This window comes from Pecten maximus, chromosome 2 (genome assembly GCF_902652985.1).
Source record: "Pecten maximus chromosome 2, xPecMax1.1, whole genome shotgun sequence".
Lineage (NCBI taxonomy): Eukaryota > Metazoa > Mollusca > Bivalvia > Pectinida > Pectinidae > Pecten > Pecten maximus.
This window is the reverse complement of record NC_047016.1, coordinates 22,374,334-22,391,580: the sequence shown is the minus strand read 5'-3', so window position 1 is coordinate 22,391,580 and position 17,247 is coordinate 22,374,334. Positions and strand designations below refer to the sequence as shown.

At 34.0% G+C, this 17,247-nt stretch overlaps 1 protein-coding gene and 1 long non-coding RNA gene across 10 annotated transcripts in view; one reads left to right on the top strand and one right to left on the bottom strand.

The window, feature by feature from the left end:
- Positions 1–17,247, top strand: part of LOC117321526 (thrombospondin type-1 domain-containing protein 7A-like) — a 282,966-nt gene that overhangs the window by 189,078 nt on the left and 76,641 nt on the right. For all 9 annotated transcript variants that reach the window (XR_004531377.1, XR_004531376.1, XM_033875962.1 and 6 more), the window contains one exon: positions 16,818–17,026. Coding sequence is in view for 7 of the 9 variants with exons in the window: in XM_033875962.1 (XP_033731853.1) it covers positions 16,888–17,026 (139 nt within the window). In the remaining 2 variants the exon portion in view is untranslated. The remainder of the gene's footprint in view (positions 1–16,817; positions 17,027–17,247) is intronic.
- On the bottom strand, positions 293–2,268 carry LOC117321527. Its single transcript, XR_004531378.1, has 3 exons — positions 1,240–2,268; positions 1,045–1,115; positions 293–477 (listed from the first exon to the last, which is right to left on the bottom strand). It is a non-coding gene; the product is annotated as an uncharacterized LOC117321527 (long non-coding RNA).

Below are 17,247 nucleotides of genomic sequence, written 5' to 3'. Positions count from 1 at the left end.
TTAACATTATTTCTAATAAACTGTGAAAAGATTATCATAATAATTTTGGAATCAATTCTAAATACTGACTAAATGAAATGTTGATCGACAATTTGAACAATGGTGTGTTGTTTGATGTAGCACGTACTGTAGTGATATATCTCGGTCACTGTCCCGGGGATTTCAATACAACCAAGCTTGAGACGACTATATATATGTAATATTTTTTGCTAGTACAACAAATAACTAACAAGGATTTTTAGATTATATACATGATTTTTTTTTGTATATATATTAATGTTTACACTTTTATTATGAAAGGAAATGTTGTATACCTCGACAGATAACATATCTCGAATAATCTTAATTAATGTGAAACATAAACTTCTTAATTTCTCTTCATTCCTTTCTGCTTTTTGTTAAGTCAATGCCATCAATTTGGACCACAATGCATGCGGTGTCCCTCATTCCAGAATGTACTGCATGCAGACTCGGTCTCTGTTGGAAGAAAGAAAGAATTTTAGAATATTCTTTTATTTCAAAATTAGAATAATTGTCAAGTTTTTGAAGATAATGTATGTATTTAACTTATGTACTTTTCATGATCACTTTGCTATCATTTACATTATGTTTGCTTTGGAAGCCTTTTTATCAAGAAAATTTAAGCCAGCCACACAAAGCTACAAAATATAACTTGCCAGGATGACTTAATTATTAATTAAATCAAGCTACTCCCGAATTCTCCATCAGTTCATATCAATGTGAAACTGCAATATACTATACATAAAACAATGTTACTTACTTATAATTCATCTTAATTCACCTATTTCATTTAATTGTTTCAATGTGATGCAATAATCTGCAAACATCGATCCTCAAAAAGAATGTGGAGGTAAAGATCTTTCCCGAAAGGTTTCATTATCCAAAACACAAATTTTCCTCACCATTGTTTGTGAATACGTATGTACGTCATAATCATAACAAGGGTTGTGTGAGTGGGGAAAAAATGCAATTTAAGTCGGGCCGAAGATCGTTAATAATAAATAAATAAAATTGAAAACTTACGATTGTAACACATGGATCGGTACTGCGTTTCATTCAGTCGTGTAATCTGTGATAAATTAATCATCAAAACCCTGAAAAATAAAAAAAAAATAGGTATTATTGATATGAATAGATCTAGACTATATCAAATTCATCGTCGTAGACGTAGGTGAAACGATGTCAGAACGTGAAGAAGATTATATAATTAAAACTTACCCTGTCTCGTAACGATGTTTGTCGGTAAAAATATGCATCGGTCGTCAAAAACAACGAGAAAGCTGATATTCAGTCGTTGGTAACTTGAAGTAAGTCGATCTTCTTCAGTAAGACGGGAAACAAACTTCGTTTTTAGGCTATCGTCGTGTTTGTTTATACTTTTCTTCTGGAAATAAACATCCGGTGAATTCAAACATGGCTATCAGACTTCCCGCTAAACTCGTGTGTGTTGCATCATGGGATAAATATTTTACTGCCAGAGATTAACACGATTCATTTTTACTTGTGCGTGTTTTTTATTCTTAATCATAAACTTCTATTGTGTCATACTTCTAAGATAAATATTACAGTATTTAATACTTGCATCGTGCACATTTAGATCGCACGAGCTCGAGGTAACACTCTCGTCACATCTCGGGAGCAAGGTAAACAAACGAGGTCATAGGTGAACCGAACGATAAACATGTAATCTGACCAGAGGTTTTGGCCTCGTCTGGCATACGCCTATTGTTTAATATGGATGTATTTTCAGACGAGGAACCGACCAATTCACGTTTTCTTTTTATGTTCACGATTTAAAATAATTCAGATTAAAGCACGGGAATATCGTCTGTTGTTAGTAAACTCATGCCGAGGTCGAGATCATCACAGCGCTTAACTTCAATATACGTTTTACAGGGAAGCGTCCGAGTGACAACATAAGTTCGACACATGTTTATTGGAGTTTATAGCGATGAATGTTGTGTCAAACACGACGTGATTTCGTATGATATTATCAGATGTAATCTTAACACCCCATATATCCAGAAAGTATGCGATACAAAGACACAGAGCAGGTGATTTTAATCTTATTTGATTGAATTAAAAGCGATATTCCAAGCACATGTGTAACTGTTGGTAGAGTGACCCCGATTTTGTTTTGGCGAACATGTTACATGTTTGGCTACCTGGTAGTAAGCTGGTGCATGGTAAATGGCAACGCCTTGGTTTATGTCAGTGTTTGGATAAAGTGACTGATTCTATCTCCGATAAAAAGTGTATAATCGAAGCAAAAGTCAATATACTGGTTCTTCAAAAAACGATCTAAACTCTGAAAATTTGAATGAAATTTTTATAGGGATGAGTTTTTAAGTCGTCACACGAATGTACTAACTTGCAACATTCATCAATGTTTAAGTTAATTCCTTCTGAGATAGAACTACAAGTGAAAGCTGACAAAATATCACATTTAAAAGCTGTGAACAGTTATACTAACAAAGAACATACTTATAAACGAAATACTTAATTAAAATAATTGTTATTGAATTTTAAATAAATATGTGTGGTACTGATCAAGTATAAAAAGGAAATTCTGCAACACAAACATGTTTTTAAAAATTATTTTGTTATCACCATTGATACCTGGAAATTTTCTATATTTTATTGAAAATTTCTTATTTTATTAATTAATAATTGTTTAGGTTAATCTTGGTACCTGGGAAATTTGGTCCTAGATTTTGGATCCTCGCTTGGACCTACATTTCACCCACAGAAATTTTGTGATGTCCGAACAAAGGAATGCCCTTTTAAGCTAATACAGAATGGCCAAGCATATACACATTTCAACTTAAATAATTCATGTTAATACATGAAAGAATGGTGCAGTTCATTAAATTAACTAAGTTGATACAGCATAATTGCAGCATGGTACAGTTTGTATCTAAAATGGCAAAGTTAATACAGCATGGTTGCAGCATGGTACAGATCCTATCTAAAATGCCAAAGTTGTTGCAGCATGATGCATTTCATATGATAAATTTACTAAGTCCACACAGCATGATTGCAGCATGATATAATTCGATATCCAAACTGGCAAAGTTATTGCAGCATGGTTGCAGCATGGTACATATCCTGTCTAAAATGACAAAGTTATTGCAGCATGGTTGCAGCATGATACAATTCATATGATAAATTTACCAAGTCCACACAGCATGATTGCAGCATGATATGATTTGATATCCAAACTGGCAAAGTTATTGCAGCATGGTTGCAGCATGATACAGTGCATATGATAAATTAACTAAGTCGACAAAGCATGATTGCAGCATGATAGAGTTCAGATATTCAATTACCTCAATTTTTAAAGCATGGTTGCAGTACATGCTGTACAGAAGCATGGTACCATGCTGCTATGCAGCACATGCTGCAATCATGCTGTGAAACTAGCAGCATGATGCCAGCATAAAAGCAGCATGATTGCAGCATATGCTGCATTGCAGTCCATGCTGCAAATTGATAAGGGATATTACAAAAAAATATGTGAAGCCGAATATTAATTGCCTTTTCAAAATCATTATCGACGATTGGTTAGATTGTCATTTTTTTTTTTTATCTTATTTTTTTCTGATTTTCGATCATCAATCCACCATTACTAAAAGTGCTATGAAGTGATAGAGTAATGAATAGGAGTTATACCTATCAAGGTCAACTCTTCATGTAACCTTGGAGTATTGGGCAGATCTATATCAACATGACAATATCTCCAATAACAGTTTTCAGTCTGATAATGTAGATCCAGAGAACTCTTTATTCTCTGGAGGTAGAAATTTGTATGTAAGAACTGTAACTGACTGAGTATGATGAATGTTTTTTCTGATATAACTTAAGGAAACACCAGTGGTAAGGACTAGAATGTAGAATGATTTATGACAGATCTAAGTTGATTTGGACAGTGGAAGTCTCCGATGACTTTCTACTGGCTGACTCCATGCTTCTATAATCCTATAGTTTGGCACCAAAGGTCTGGTGTTTGTTGACATTGTTATTCCTGATTAAATATTTTACATTTTAATATAAAGGCTGGTAGTAGTATCTGGTGTTTGTTGAATTGTTTATGTATAAAAAGAGTGCTTTGTCTAACATTTCTGTTACATTTAAGTGTATACATGTATGTATATATGTGTATATATCAGAATGAGAGCTGGAAACCAGCACTAAAATTTGTATAGAATGCCTGTTGATTTTTTATAATTTAAGAATATTACATGGGATATATCATGCTGTTCAAAAGGTGTTTTTTTTTCTTCTATTTTTTTTTTAAGATAATAAAAATTCTTTCCTTTACCAAAAATTTCTGTAATTTTGTTGGTATGCTGTGAAAATTAAGAGTAGATCAGTTCTTACACCTTCTTATATACAAATATGTGTATGTTTAATTATCTTGTAAAACTTCACAGCTGTGCAAAAATCAAATTCGTAACTAATACATTCCACACATAGTATATCATAAAATGTTCTTAAAATTACACTAGTAAGTTCTTTACTGTTATGTAATCTTATTGTAGTCTGCTAAATTATCAAACCCAGGATCTTTTCCCCAATTCTATTTCACATATTTATCTTTATATCGAAGTCAGTGTAAGACAAAATAAGGAAATCTATCGGGTGTTATTATCTCAACATGTTGTCTAAGTCTTCTGGCTCGTGACGGATGTCAGTGACTCCATCTTGGTTTCCCGTCCTTGTGTGGCTCCCTGATGACTTAATATCTGTGGAAGTGTTATATACAATAATTATACATCTATATTAGCAGTATGTGTATAAAACGATCCAGGGCAGTGCTTGCCTTGGCCGTGGACCAACCCAACAGCTATATTTGTTTTGCCGTATACCTATAGGTGTTTTTTCATAAAGTGGAGTGTAAAATCGCTTATTGAAATTAAAACAAAGCATTTGAAAGCTGCTAAAAAAATGGAAATGAATCGGAGAATCAATCTGGATAGCAGGTTATGTCCTAATTATCCTTCATGTTCTATTGTATCAATAGTATAATGGTACCCAATACTTTTTTCATTAAGGTGAGTTTGATTCTTTTTCCTTATTTCTTTTTGGTTTTTAAGATAGATATATGTGATGATTGTTTATGTGGTATAAAGATATGTGATTTGTTTATAAGGGTTGATTTGTTTGGTAGAACAGGTGTGGATTTGTTTCCTTAGATACCAGTGATTTGTTCATATGTACCTGTATGTATTACAAAGTTGGATTTGTTTGGTAAATACAGGGGTGGATTACAATTGTGGATTTGTTTGGTAAATACACGGGTGAATTACAGTGGTGGATTTGTCTGTTAAATATAAGGGTGGATTACAATGGTGGATCATCTGGTATAGATACAAGGTTAGATTTGGTATGTAAATACAAGGGTGGATTACAATTGTGGATGTGGATGTTAAATATAAGGGTGGATTACAATGGTGGATCATCTGGTATAGATACAAGGTTAGATTTGGTGCGTAAATACAAGGGTGGATTACAATTGTGGATGTTAAATATAAGGGTGGATTACAATGGTGGATCATCTGGTATAGATACAAGGTTAGATTTGGTGCGTAAATACAAGGGTGGATTACAATGGTGGATTTGTCTGTTAAATATAAGGGTGGATTACAATGGTGGATCATCTGGTATAGATACAAGGTTAGATTTGGTGCGTAAATACAAGGGTGGATTACAATGGTGGATCGTCTGGTATAGATACAAGGTTAGATTTGGTACGTAAATACAAGGGTGGATTACAATGGTGGATCGTCTGGTATAGATACAAGGTTAGATTTAGTGCGTAAATACAAGGGTGGATTACAATGGTGGATCGATCGTCTGGTATAGATACAAGGTTTGATTTGGTGCGTAAATACAAGAGTGGATTACAATGGTGGATTTGTCTGTTAAATATAAGGGTGGATTACAATGGTGGATCGTCTGGTATAGATACAAGGTTAGATTTGGTACGTAAATACAAGGGTGGATTACAATGGTGGATCGTCTGGTATAGATACAAGGCTAGATTTGGTACGTAAATACAAGGGTGGATTACAATGGTGGATCGTCTGGTATAGATACAAGGCTAGATTTGGTACGTAAATACAAGGGTGGATTGCGATAGTAGATTTGTTATAGTGTGTCAATATATCTCAAATAAACATCAGTTATAAACAATTTATAATCCTGATATTATCCCAGAGGAACATGAAGTAAACTATTAAGATGTTGGGATAAGGACCAGCTTGTTTCACTGATTTACTATAATATTCCATGGAGATCGTCTATCTGTATATAATTTTACTTGAGCTAACATCTTCATTTTACAGATAAAATAGTCCACCCGACAATCAACAAAGCTGTATTTATTTTTATCTTCATTTAGATATCGTGGTTTAAAGATTATTACTATTTGTTAATTTTCTTTACCAGATCTGACCAGAGATAATATGCTGAATGTTTGTTCAGTTAAACATACTGTATTGGATGTATCGTAGGCGCTGTTACAGTAAGAAATGAATAGTGGGTAAAATCCTTTACTAAATTAGATATATTAATTTCTTGAAACAATTATTTGATTTGACTGTTAATTCACTAAACAATTGTACTTTGTATTTCAACTAATTCCCACTTTGGTAATGACACGAGAATCTCTCAGTCCTCTCAAAAGTTAAATTTCATGTTAATCAATGGAAAATCTTTCATTTTGTTCAGTTATCATGAACTGGACAAGTACAGGTGGATTCATTTATTTGTCTCATTAAAACAAACACAAGTTTGTGATATTATATATTATAAAAAGGCAGATTTGAAAAAAACTGCAATTTTGAGATAACGCTATTATACTAGGTGCTTTGTTATGGCAAATACGGTAAAATGCTTTATCATGCAGATAAAGACAATACTGTTAATTATAATTGTATCATTATGTACACATTGGTAGTAGAATAATACTTTATCAGATAAATGATATTATAGTATGATAATACTGTTGATACTGAAAGTACTATTTCCTGTAACATGATCTGAATTCATGGATTAATGTAGAGAGATATTGAGCGATATTCCTGTAATATCTATGTGTAGACTACCTACAGCGTGAACTGTATAGATACCAGTCTATCGACTAGCTCATCACACATCAGTATGACTAAAGTGTTATGTAATAGCTGTTTAGTCAGCATTCAAATCATCTAGGATGTCATAGTTATCAATCTCGTGCTGTTGAGATAAAATATAAGATGTTTGCCTGTTAATTTAAGGCTGGTTAGTTTGGGTTGTGAAGATAGATTCTATATGTGTTCAGTAATTGTTGTTAAAGTTTCTTTTTAAGATGCATTTTTTTTATACTCATTTAATATCATTCTTATTCAGAACAAAACAATGTAATCAACATAATGCTTAAATTGCTTGAAAAATAAACATTAGGGAGAATATTTTCAGTGCTTTGATGGTCAAATATTTCTCTAAAAAACACTGGAGATAGATATGACAACTTCTTTTGATAACCAAATTGTCCAGAGACCAAATATTAGGTCTGTAGCATGCTGATATGAAGGGCTACCAAATTTGTTCAAATGGATGACATTAACCATCATTCAAGGTCACAGGGTCAAATATGCTTAAATATTTAAACAACTTCTTTTTAACCAAAAGTCCAAGAGACCCAATATTAGGTCTGTAGCATGCTGGGACGAAGGGCTAAGAGACCCAATATTAGGTTTGTAGCATGCTGGGACGAGGGGCTACAAAGTTGGTTCAAATGGATGACCTTGACCTTCATTCAAGGTCACAGGGGCCTACTATGATAAAATACATAAAAAAATCAGGTGACCGTTAAGGTCCATGGGCCTCTTGTCTTTTTATTACATTTTGAATGAGGCCTTCAAACGCTTTTATTAAAATTTGTCTTCACCTGCCTACTGGAAAATATCAAGGCCAGTCTGGCAAAATGACAGATCGAGTCAGCTAATCAGATAAGTGTGTATTTCAACATATTAATACCATACAAAATATAGTTCCACATTTAGAAATATATTAAAAATAATATCTGACACTTAATAATTCATAAACACATTTTTTTATCCACTTTTTATGTAAACAGTGTAGTTGGATGTAGATATTTAATGACAATAAATCTATTCCGTCTGGTATTACTGCGCCAATGCCGAAGCCTCTAATGGAAAGTAGTTCCAGCAAAACTTTATATTTTCACTGCACAATCTTGTAGTACTAATGTACTTTCACTCCTTGCTCTTTTCTGAAGTAAAAATATAAGTTTTATCAGTTTGATAAGTTTCTATATATCACAGGAAAAAATGTAATAAATAATGTTTAAATAATTAGTTAATTACAATTGCTGACCTAAATAATTGAAAGTTCAGCTGTTTTCCAGCTGGTGTTTCGTATCATTAAATCCTTGTTCAATTGTGTGCTTTTATGTGTAGGCTACATGTTTCCATTTATTTTTTAGTCATGTAATAACTTAATGTTGCATGGTAAATATAAGATTAATTTCACTTGCTTCATGTAACTGCTTCCGAGGTATTTTATTGTCATTCGAGAATTTCTGAATGGTTCATACTCCAGTTGTTTGGTAATCACCGTAAAACGTGGATCACTTAATGAAGAATTACATACTGGGTTTCTCCACCGGGGATTTAACTGTCTAAACACGATGTAATGCATTTTATTATTAATAAAACAGAGATGTTATTTGTAAGTTGGCCTTCACCCGAGTGACATTGTAGTATATTCTTCACACAGAAACCAACATACAAAACATATATCTACTTTGTTGGTATATCTATACTAATGATTTGGCATCCCCACCTTTGCAGGTGTTTACCAAATGTCTTGGCATTGTAATTGTGAGAATATATAGTGATATTAGGTCACACAGTTACACCTGGTTAGGGGTCGTTAGTGATATAGGTACCCTGTACACACAGTTACACCTGGCTAGGGGTCGTTAGTGATATTAGGTCACACAGTTATACCTGGTTAGGGGCCGTTAGTGATATCAGGTCACACAGTTATACCTGGTTAGGGGCTGTTAGTGATATTACGTCATACATATCACTAGGGGTCGTTAGTGATATCAGGTACTTTGTACACACACAGTTACACCTGGTTAGGGGTCGTTAGTGATATCAGGTCACACAGTTATACCTGGTTAGGGGCCGTTAGTGATATCAGGTCACACAGTTATACCTGGTTAGGGGCCGTTAGTGATATTATGTCATACATATATGACTAGGGGGTCGTTAGTGATATCAGGTACTCTCTACACACACAGTTACACCTGGTTAGGGGGTCGTTAGTGATATCAGGTACCCTGTACACACAGTTACACCTGGTTAGGGGCCGTTAGTGATATCAGGTACCCTGTACACACAGTTACACCTGGTTAGGGGCCGTTAGTGATATCAGGTACCCTGTACACACAGTTACACCTGGTTAGGGGTCGTTAGTGATATCAGGTACCCTGTACACACAGTTACACCTGGTTAGGGGTCGTTAGTGATATCAGGTACCCTGTACACACAGTTACACCTGGTTAGGGGCCGTTAGTGATATCAGGTACCCTGTACACACAGTTACACCTGGTTAGGGGCTGTTAGTGATATAGGTACCCTGTACACACAGTTACACCTGGTTAGGGGCTGTTAGTGATATCAAGTACACAGTTACACCTGGTTAGGGGTCGTTAGTGATATCAGGTACCCTGTACACACAGTTACACCTGGTTAGGGGTCGTTAGTGATATCAGGTACCCTGTACACACAGTTACACCTGGTTAGGGGTCGTTAGTGATATCAGGTACCCTGTACACACAGTTACACCTGGTTAGGGGTCGTTAGTGATATAGGTACCCTGTACACACAGTTACACCTGGTTAGGGGCTGTTAGTGATATCAGGTACACAGTTACACCTGGTTAGGGGTCATTAGGTGCCATTCAGGTTTGAATAGAGCAACCTTGTAGGAACACACTCTAAAATAGCTAAATCAATACAAATATTTAACAGATATATTAGAGATATTTTCTGTTATATGATGCAATTATTTTCTTCTCCACTTTGATTTCCTTGAAGTCAAGACTAGCATGGATTTATCCAGTTCTAATTACACATTAGCAGATTCATCATAGGCAACCTAAGGGCTTCTACAGTCATCATAGATGAAATGTGTTATGATGGAAATGTAGGTCAAATATTTGGAATGGAGTATGTTCGGCATGCTACATAAAAGTTACTTTCTTATGGTCTTGATTAATTTTTTTTTCCAACAAACTGCAGATGTTCAAAAGTCTTATCAATCCTTCTACGATTATACTGTACAATACAATTTGTTCTGATTTTTAACTCACCTGGCCAACCTTGTGAGCTTAAAAAATGCCATGGTGCTGATTCTGTTGTCAATCCTCTATCAGCCTTTCCTTAAAATCACTACTATTCCTGAAAGACTGAATAGATTTTGGTGAAATTTAGCCAAGAGCATTATTGGGCAAAGGAGATCTGATGTTGTATAAAAGGAGAGTGTGGTTCCCTTGTTATAGGACTGGGTCACACATTGATAATGACCTTGTGATATAGCTGGATAGTGACCTTGTGATATAGCTGGATAGTAACATTTATAAACCCTGATGTTATAGGACTGGGTCACACATTGATAATGACCTTGTGATATAGCTGGATAGTAACATTTATAAACCCTGATGTCTGCCTGTATGGGTGTTTATAGATTTGATAGGACAATTCTAGACACAATAAGGACTATGTAACACCCTGACTCTGCAGCTTTGAGTGTGGTATTCTAGCTATTTGTAGGATGCATGGTACATGTGTCTGCCTGCCCTACACTAGCCAATATATCAACTCATCCTAAATAAGATTAATGTAGATCTATGTTCTCCTGGAAACAGACAATAGTTACTGTCCGAACATGTGACAACACAAAATAAATGTTTTGGGTCTGTAACAAGTTGCTGTGCATTCTTTGTAGTGTTGTATACTGAGGCATTCTGATCCTGCAGAATGCTCATTGCTTCCTACCAGTATTGAACTCTCAGGTACATCAGAACTCATATATGTCCAACTCATCCCTACCAGAACAAAAGTATTATACTAATGTTACCCTGACAATAAGTATAGTATTGTTGATACCTTGACAATAAGTATTATACTGTTGTTACCCTGACAATAAGTATTATACTGTTGTTACTCTGACAACAAGTATTATACTGTTGTTACTCTGACAACAAGTATTATACTGTTGTTACCCTGACAATAAGTATTATACTGTTGTTACCCTAACAATAAGTATTATACTGTTGTTACCCTGACAATAAGTATTATACTGTTGTTACCCTGACAATTAGTATTGTATTGTTGTTACCCTGACAATAAGTATTATACTGTTGTTACCCTAACAATAAGTATTATACTGTTGTTACCCTGACAATAAGTATTATACTGTTGGTACCCTGACAATAAGTATTGTACTGTTGTTACCCTGGCAATAAGTATTATACTGTTGTTACCCTAACAATAAGTATTATACTGTTGTTACCCTGACAATAAGTATTATACTGTTGTTACCCTGACAAAAAGTATTGTATAGTTGTTACCCTGACAATAAGCATTTTACTGTTGTTACCCTGACAATAAGTATTGTATTGTTGTTACCCTGACAATAAGTATTGTATTGTTGTTACCCTGACAATAAGAATTATACTGTTGTTACCCTGACAATAAGTATTGTACTGATGTTACCCTGGCAATAAGTATTATACTGTTGTTACCCTGACAATTAGTATTGTATTGTTGTTACCCTGTCAATAAGTATTAAACTGATGTTACCCTAACAATAAGTATTATACTGTTGTTACCCTGACAATAAGTATTATACTGATGTTACCCTGACAATTAGTATTGTATTGTTGTTACCCTGACAATAAGTATTATACTGTTGTTACCCTGACAATAAGTATTGTACTGATGTTACCCTGTCAAAAAGTATTGTACTGATGTTACCCTGTCAATAAGTATTAAACTGATGTTACCCTAACAATAAGTATTATACTGTTGTTACCCTGACAATAAGTATTGTATTGTTGTTACCCTGACAATAAGTATTTATACTGTTGTTACCCTGACAATCAGTATTATACTGTTGTTACCCTGACAATAAGTATTATACTGTTGTTACCCTGACAATAAGTATTGTATTGTTGTTACCATGACAATAAGCATTATACTGTTGTTACCCTGACAATAAATATTGTACTGTTGTTACCCTAACAATAAGCATTTTACTGTTGTTACCATGACAATAAGTATTATACTGTTGTTACCCTGACAATAAGCATTTTACTGTTGTTACCCTAACAATAAGTATTATACTGATGTTACCCTAACAATAAGCATTTTACTGTTGTTACTCTGACAATAAGTTTGATACTATTTTACCCTGACAATAAGCATTTTACTGTTGTTACCCTGACAATAAGTTTGATACTGTTTTCATGTGATATGTATTGGATAAGAAGCAAACATGTGCTTATCAAAACAACCTGTTTTCTCCTCTCTCTGCAGTTGTTAAACATTATAACTAGAACCATGTAGAATGTACTAAGTCAAGTTAATGACTTCTGAAATACTTGAAAATTTCTTGACAAGCAGAATAAGCTGTATGTAATGTATCCTTGTTTCACATCTTTGGTGGTATCTACAAAAGTCTGGATGATTTGAAGGCCAAAGAAATCCATTTCAGTCTTTACAAATTAAACTTAATACTTATAACTGTGAAGTGATAAATGTTTTCAAAATAGCTTCTCTTGGTTTATCACCATAGTGATGTGATGATGTACAAATTCTGTTTTTTTGTGTTGATTTCTTTATTGAGAATGATTGCAAATCATTTATATAAACTATTCTATATTTGCAGTAACTAATACAGTAAGTTTCTACTTTGAAATTGTTTTCAAAACTTTAAGCTTAAACAAAATCAGATTTACAAAAACTAAATGCAAGAGTAATGTTCTCGACATCTATCAATCATTTTTGTGTTATTGGCACGTTTAATACCGGTAAAATTGTGTTCTAGACATAGGAAATTTGTCTTCAGCTTTGAAAGATATATGTCTGTTTTTTTGTTTTTTTTTGTAAAAGTTTCATTATGGCTTAGTAACGAGATGATAAATGTATAAAGATTCAGTCGAGTGATGCACCCCCTTCACACAATACATCTCTTTATATTACCACGGTATACTACTTGTAAGTTATGGACAAGTGAGGAATATGGATGTGTTTTTTCCAGAAATTTTCAAGTCCATGTACAAATCCTGCATATCGGTGAAGTGCTAAAAAACTACTTATGGTACATGAAATATATAGACTGAGATTGGAGGGTGGTCTGTTCAGACTCGTGGGTAGAGGTTGTATTCACAAAGATTGGTGAATTGTAAAAGTAAGATTTCCTGAAATGTCAATAAAAGAAGACACACAAGAAAACTATCATATACTTATATCACATATCAAAGTAGTTTTCAAAGCCTATATACTTGTCCTATATGATATTATAATTATCAAAAGGTTAAGTGTTTAGGAATCATTAAAATGATCAGTATTTTAATAACCAAATGGATGCTTTTAGTGTCAATAACATAAAATGTTTAAACTGGCTGCCTTGACCCTTTAGTGTTCGTTTGTTCAATTTATACTACAGGATAGGTTTGAAATGATGGATTAGCCAGTCTGCAGATTTGAACAGAAGCAAAATAACTTTGGTGTAAAGAAAGCACCTGGTTTAAAATGATGGCCCTGAGATTTCTGAGATGAGGGTTTTGGTTATATGTGTAGGCTTAACTGTTACAATGATGGATCAGAAAGTCTGACAGAGATTTGTTACCATTATATTGGGGTATGGCTAGAGGTTGTATTAAAGGTTAGATGTCTACACAAATAAAAAAAAAACCTACATGTACCTGAGTGTCGTAACTCTGGTGTCTGAAGGCTGCTGTGTAGAACTGGGGACGTATCAAATCTCCCCAAAGAATCATATTCAGATTTCTGTTATTGGAAAGCTAAAAAGAAAGACGGTTCAATCTGTAAATTTTAAACAATAACATATTCATCCTTATAAGAACACATATGCCCCTATAACATTATCCCCACCTTTTTTTTAGGTAAAGAGGATGCTAATTGAAACAAGTTCCTTCTCATAATGGATCTGTTAATATAATCTTAAGTCTCTGGATTGTTTGTAAATGAAAAAATAAAGTCCTCAGTGCACATCTTTTAGATTTTTGTAAGCATACAGTGTACTTATTATGTTGAATACTGTAATAATAGACATTGATTTCTTCGTATGTATGCCAGATCGTAAATATTAGACATTGAGGCCTTCAGGTGTCACCAAAAACCTTGTGCCCCAGGATTAGGACTTTTAACATTAAAGTAGTAATTGGAATTTATCACAGCTGACTTCTATTGTTAGGCCTTTAATATTTCATAAATAACATGTTGTTTTTACATCTGTGTGTTTAGAAATGTATCTTAATGAGTTTAAGGATGATTAAGCCAGCAGAATGAAATACAAATAAAAACTGGGCATTGTATGGCAATATGATTAAACTACTTTATAAAAGAGATACCATATTTTGTTTGAATACCAGGTATAAAGACAAACCAAAACCATTATACCAGGATAATTTTTTGGACCTTTGATTTAAATCATCTGAAATATGCTGTTGTAACAATAAAATAATCAATTATATTACAAGTGATACACCTTAAACACTATATTGTTTCTTTTAATATTGTCTTCAAAGTCACTGACAGAGAACGAAACGAAACAAGGCGACTCCCTATTGCTTGTAAATCAGAACACATAGTTATTCATATGAAATTAGCGTCATCAATTTCTAAATTATCATAATCCAATTCAAAACAATGATGTGTTATTTCAAATATAAATGATCAGATTATTTGGGAGAAAATTGATTCGTCTATAAGTCATTGTCATTGATAGATAAAAATATGCTGTGAACATTGTTTATCACGATACTCTAGTGTTTTGTAAGTCTCGTAAATCTCCTATAATAAAAGAGTTCCAGTGTGGCTGGCCTATAATAGGCTGCTAGAGTGACCTCATGAAGAGGTACTTATGGGACAGAGGTACAAGTCTTCAGAGCTGGAGGAAATGGATCTTCTCTGTTGTCATTACATGCCTCGTTAATCAAACTTAATGAATGAAATAATGCAATCGGAGTGAAGGAATTCTGATTAATTTCAGCGATTTAGTGTATCATTGTGTTCTATAATAATAAGTTAGAAATTGATATTCACATCAAAACATCATGCATTTTGTCATTATGTGCTGCTCATAAGTCATTAAAATATCTCTTTTCTACTGGAAATACCAAGTTATTGTTTTGGACTTGAAAGAAAAAAGTTTCATATTAATTTAGTATCCCGTTGGTTTAGTAATTAAGGTATCTGAATGTTTTTTTGGACTACATCTTCTGTTATTCTAATCTGAGATAATGATAACTCCTCACACACCGATGATAACGTCCTAATGTTAGTCTGAGACTACTGTTGACATATCTTCATCTTCTGGTATGAGTGATATAGGCTCCCGATCTTAATTTGGATGGATGCTCCTTCCACGGAGACTCGATTCAAACGTGTTTTAAAACAATTCAAGGTTGTGGCATTTCCTTATTATGTTATTTGTGCCAATTATAATACTTGTGACCTAAATCAATCAATATTGACCTGGATTGAGGTAGACACAAGGTAGTGAGAACAGGATATATATTGTGACAATAGTCATTACCAACATGGTAATCTTATATCAGTTTCAGTAGTAATGTGTAATGACATTTCCTCATAGCATGCCTCAATAGTTTCAATACAAATGTTTGTTGGTTGGATTCATGACCCCATGCACAACCAGAACAATTTGAGATGGGGTCTTTATGTAGTAGCTGGTGACAGCATCACTTAGCAACAAAGTGGAGGCCCAATGTTGTTCAGTGCAATTTAAAGTACAACTAAGATTCAGGTACAAAGAAAGAAAAAGAAATGATAGCCATGCTGCCTGGCAGTATAATCCTATTGAGGCAGGTTATGGGTAAATGATCTCATTAATGAACTACATCTGTAATACTGAATTCATAGCCTGATCTCCCACCAGCAAATTATTGTAGAGGTTTTGTGGGCCAGTTCTGTTTTGATGATTAGGTAAATGCTGTGTTTGTATTGAACCCATACGGCTTTATGGTCATTTCTGAGGTCATAAATATTAAAGTACAGATGTTTGTTTTTATAACAAAAGTACAGAATGTCTATTTATCTATGCAAGGATGGGTTAGTCTTAACTTAAGAATGGAATGTATACAGTTTATTTTAATTCACTACGTTTTCAGAGTCCAGAAAATATTTTTGAAAAATTCTCCAGAGTAGAATTAAGGATATGCAGAATCTTGAAGATCACCTGTAAATTATACGAAATATTCTAAATAGGCTGTTGTCATGGATACAAGAAACTATAAACAAACAAGATTTAATTACTAGATGAAATAGATAAGGTTCTGTAAAGAAAGTAAAAGTGTCAGTTATTTATAGGTCAGCATTAAAGAGGTAAAAACATATATCAATATTTGGGTGAGAATTAATTTGGTAGAATATATGCATTAACATTAGGGTGTAAATTAGATTGGTTGAAAACCTATATTAATATTCTTATCGCTTGTCTTTCTCCCAACAGGCCTATCTATGGTGAGGACTGAGAGAGAGACACCCTATCACGTAGATGTAGGAGCCAGTGTACTTACCGAATGCGGACACTGGGACCGAGTATGGGCAATGGTACCCCAGGGTGGACAAAGCGTTTGCCCTGCGTAGTCAACTTCACCCTACTATGTTTGCTGTGTGCCGCTGTGGGAACCAGTGCCGAATACTATGAATGGCAAACAGGTGAGTCCTACTTCCTTATTTGGTAATTTGTAAATTACATCGAAACAAAGTCTTCACTTCGATTTCTGTATTTATTATAATAAAAGGGTACAGAGATATTATCAACTGGCCCTTGATTTAATAATCCCCTACTTGTGAAACCAGGAGGGAATAAAGGATTCCTTCCTGTCTGTCTGTCCATCCGTCTGTCGGTCAGTCAGTCTGTCCACTCAGTTTTCCTC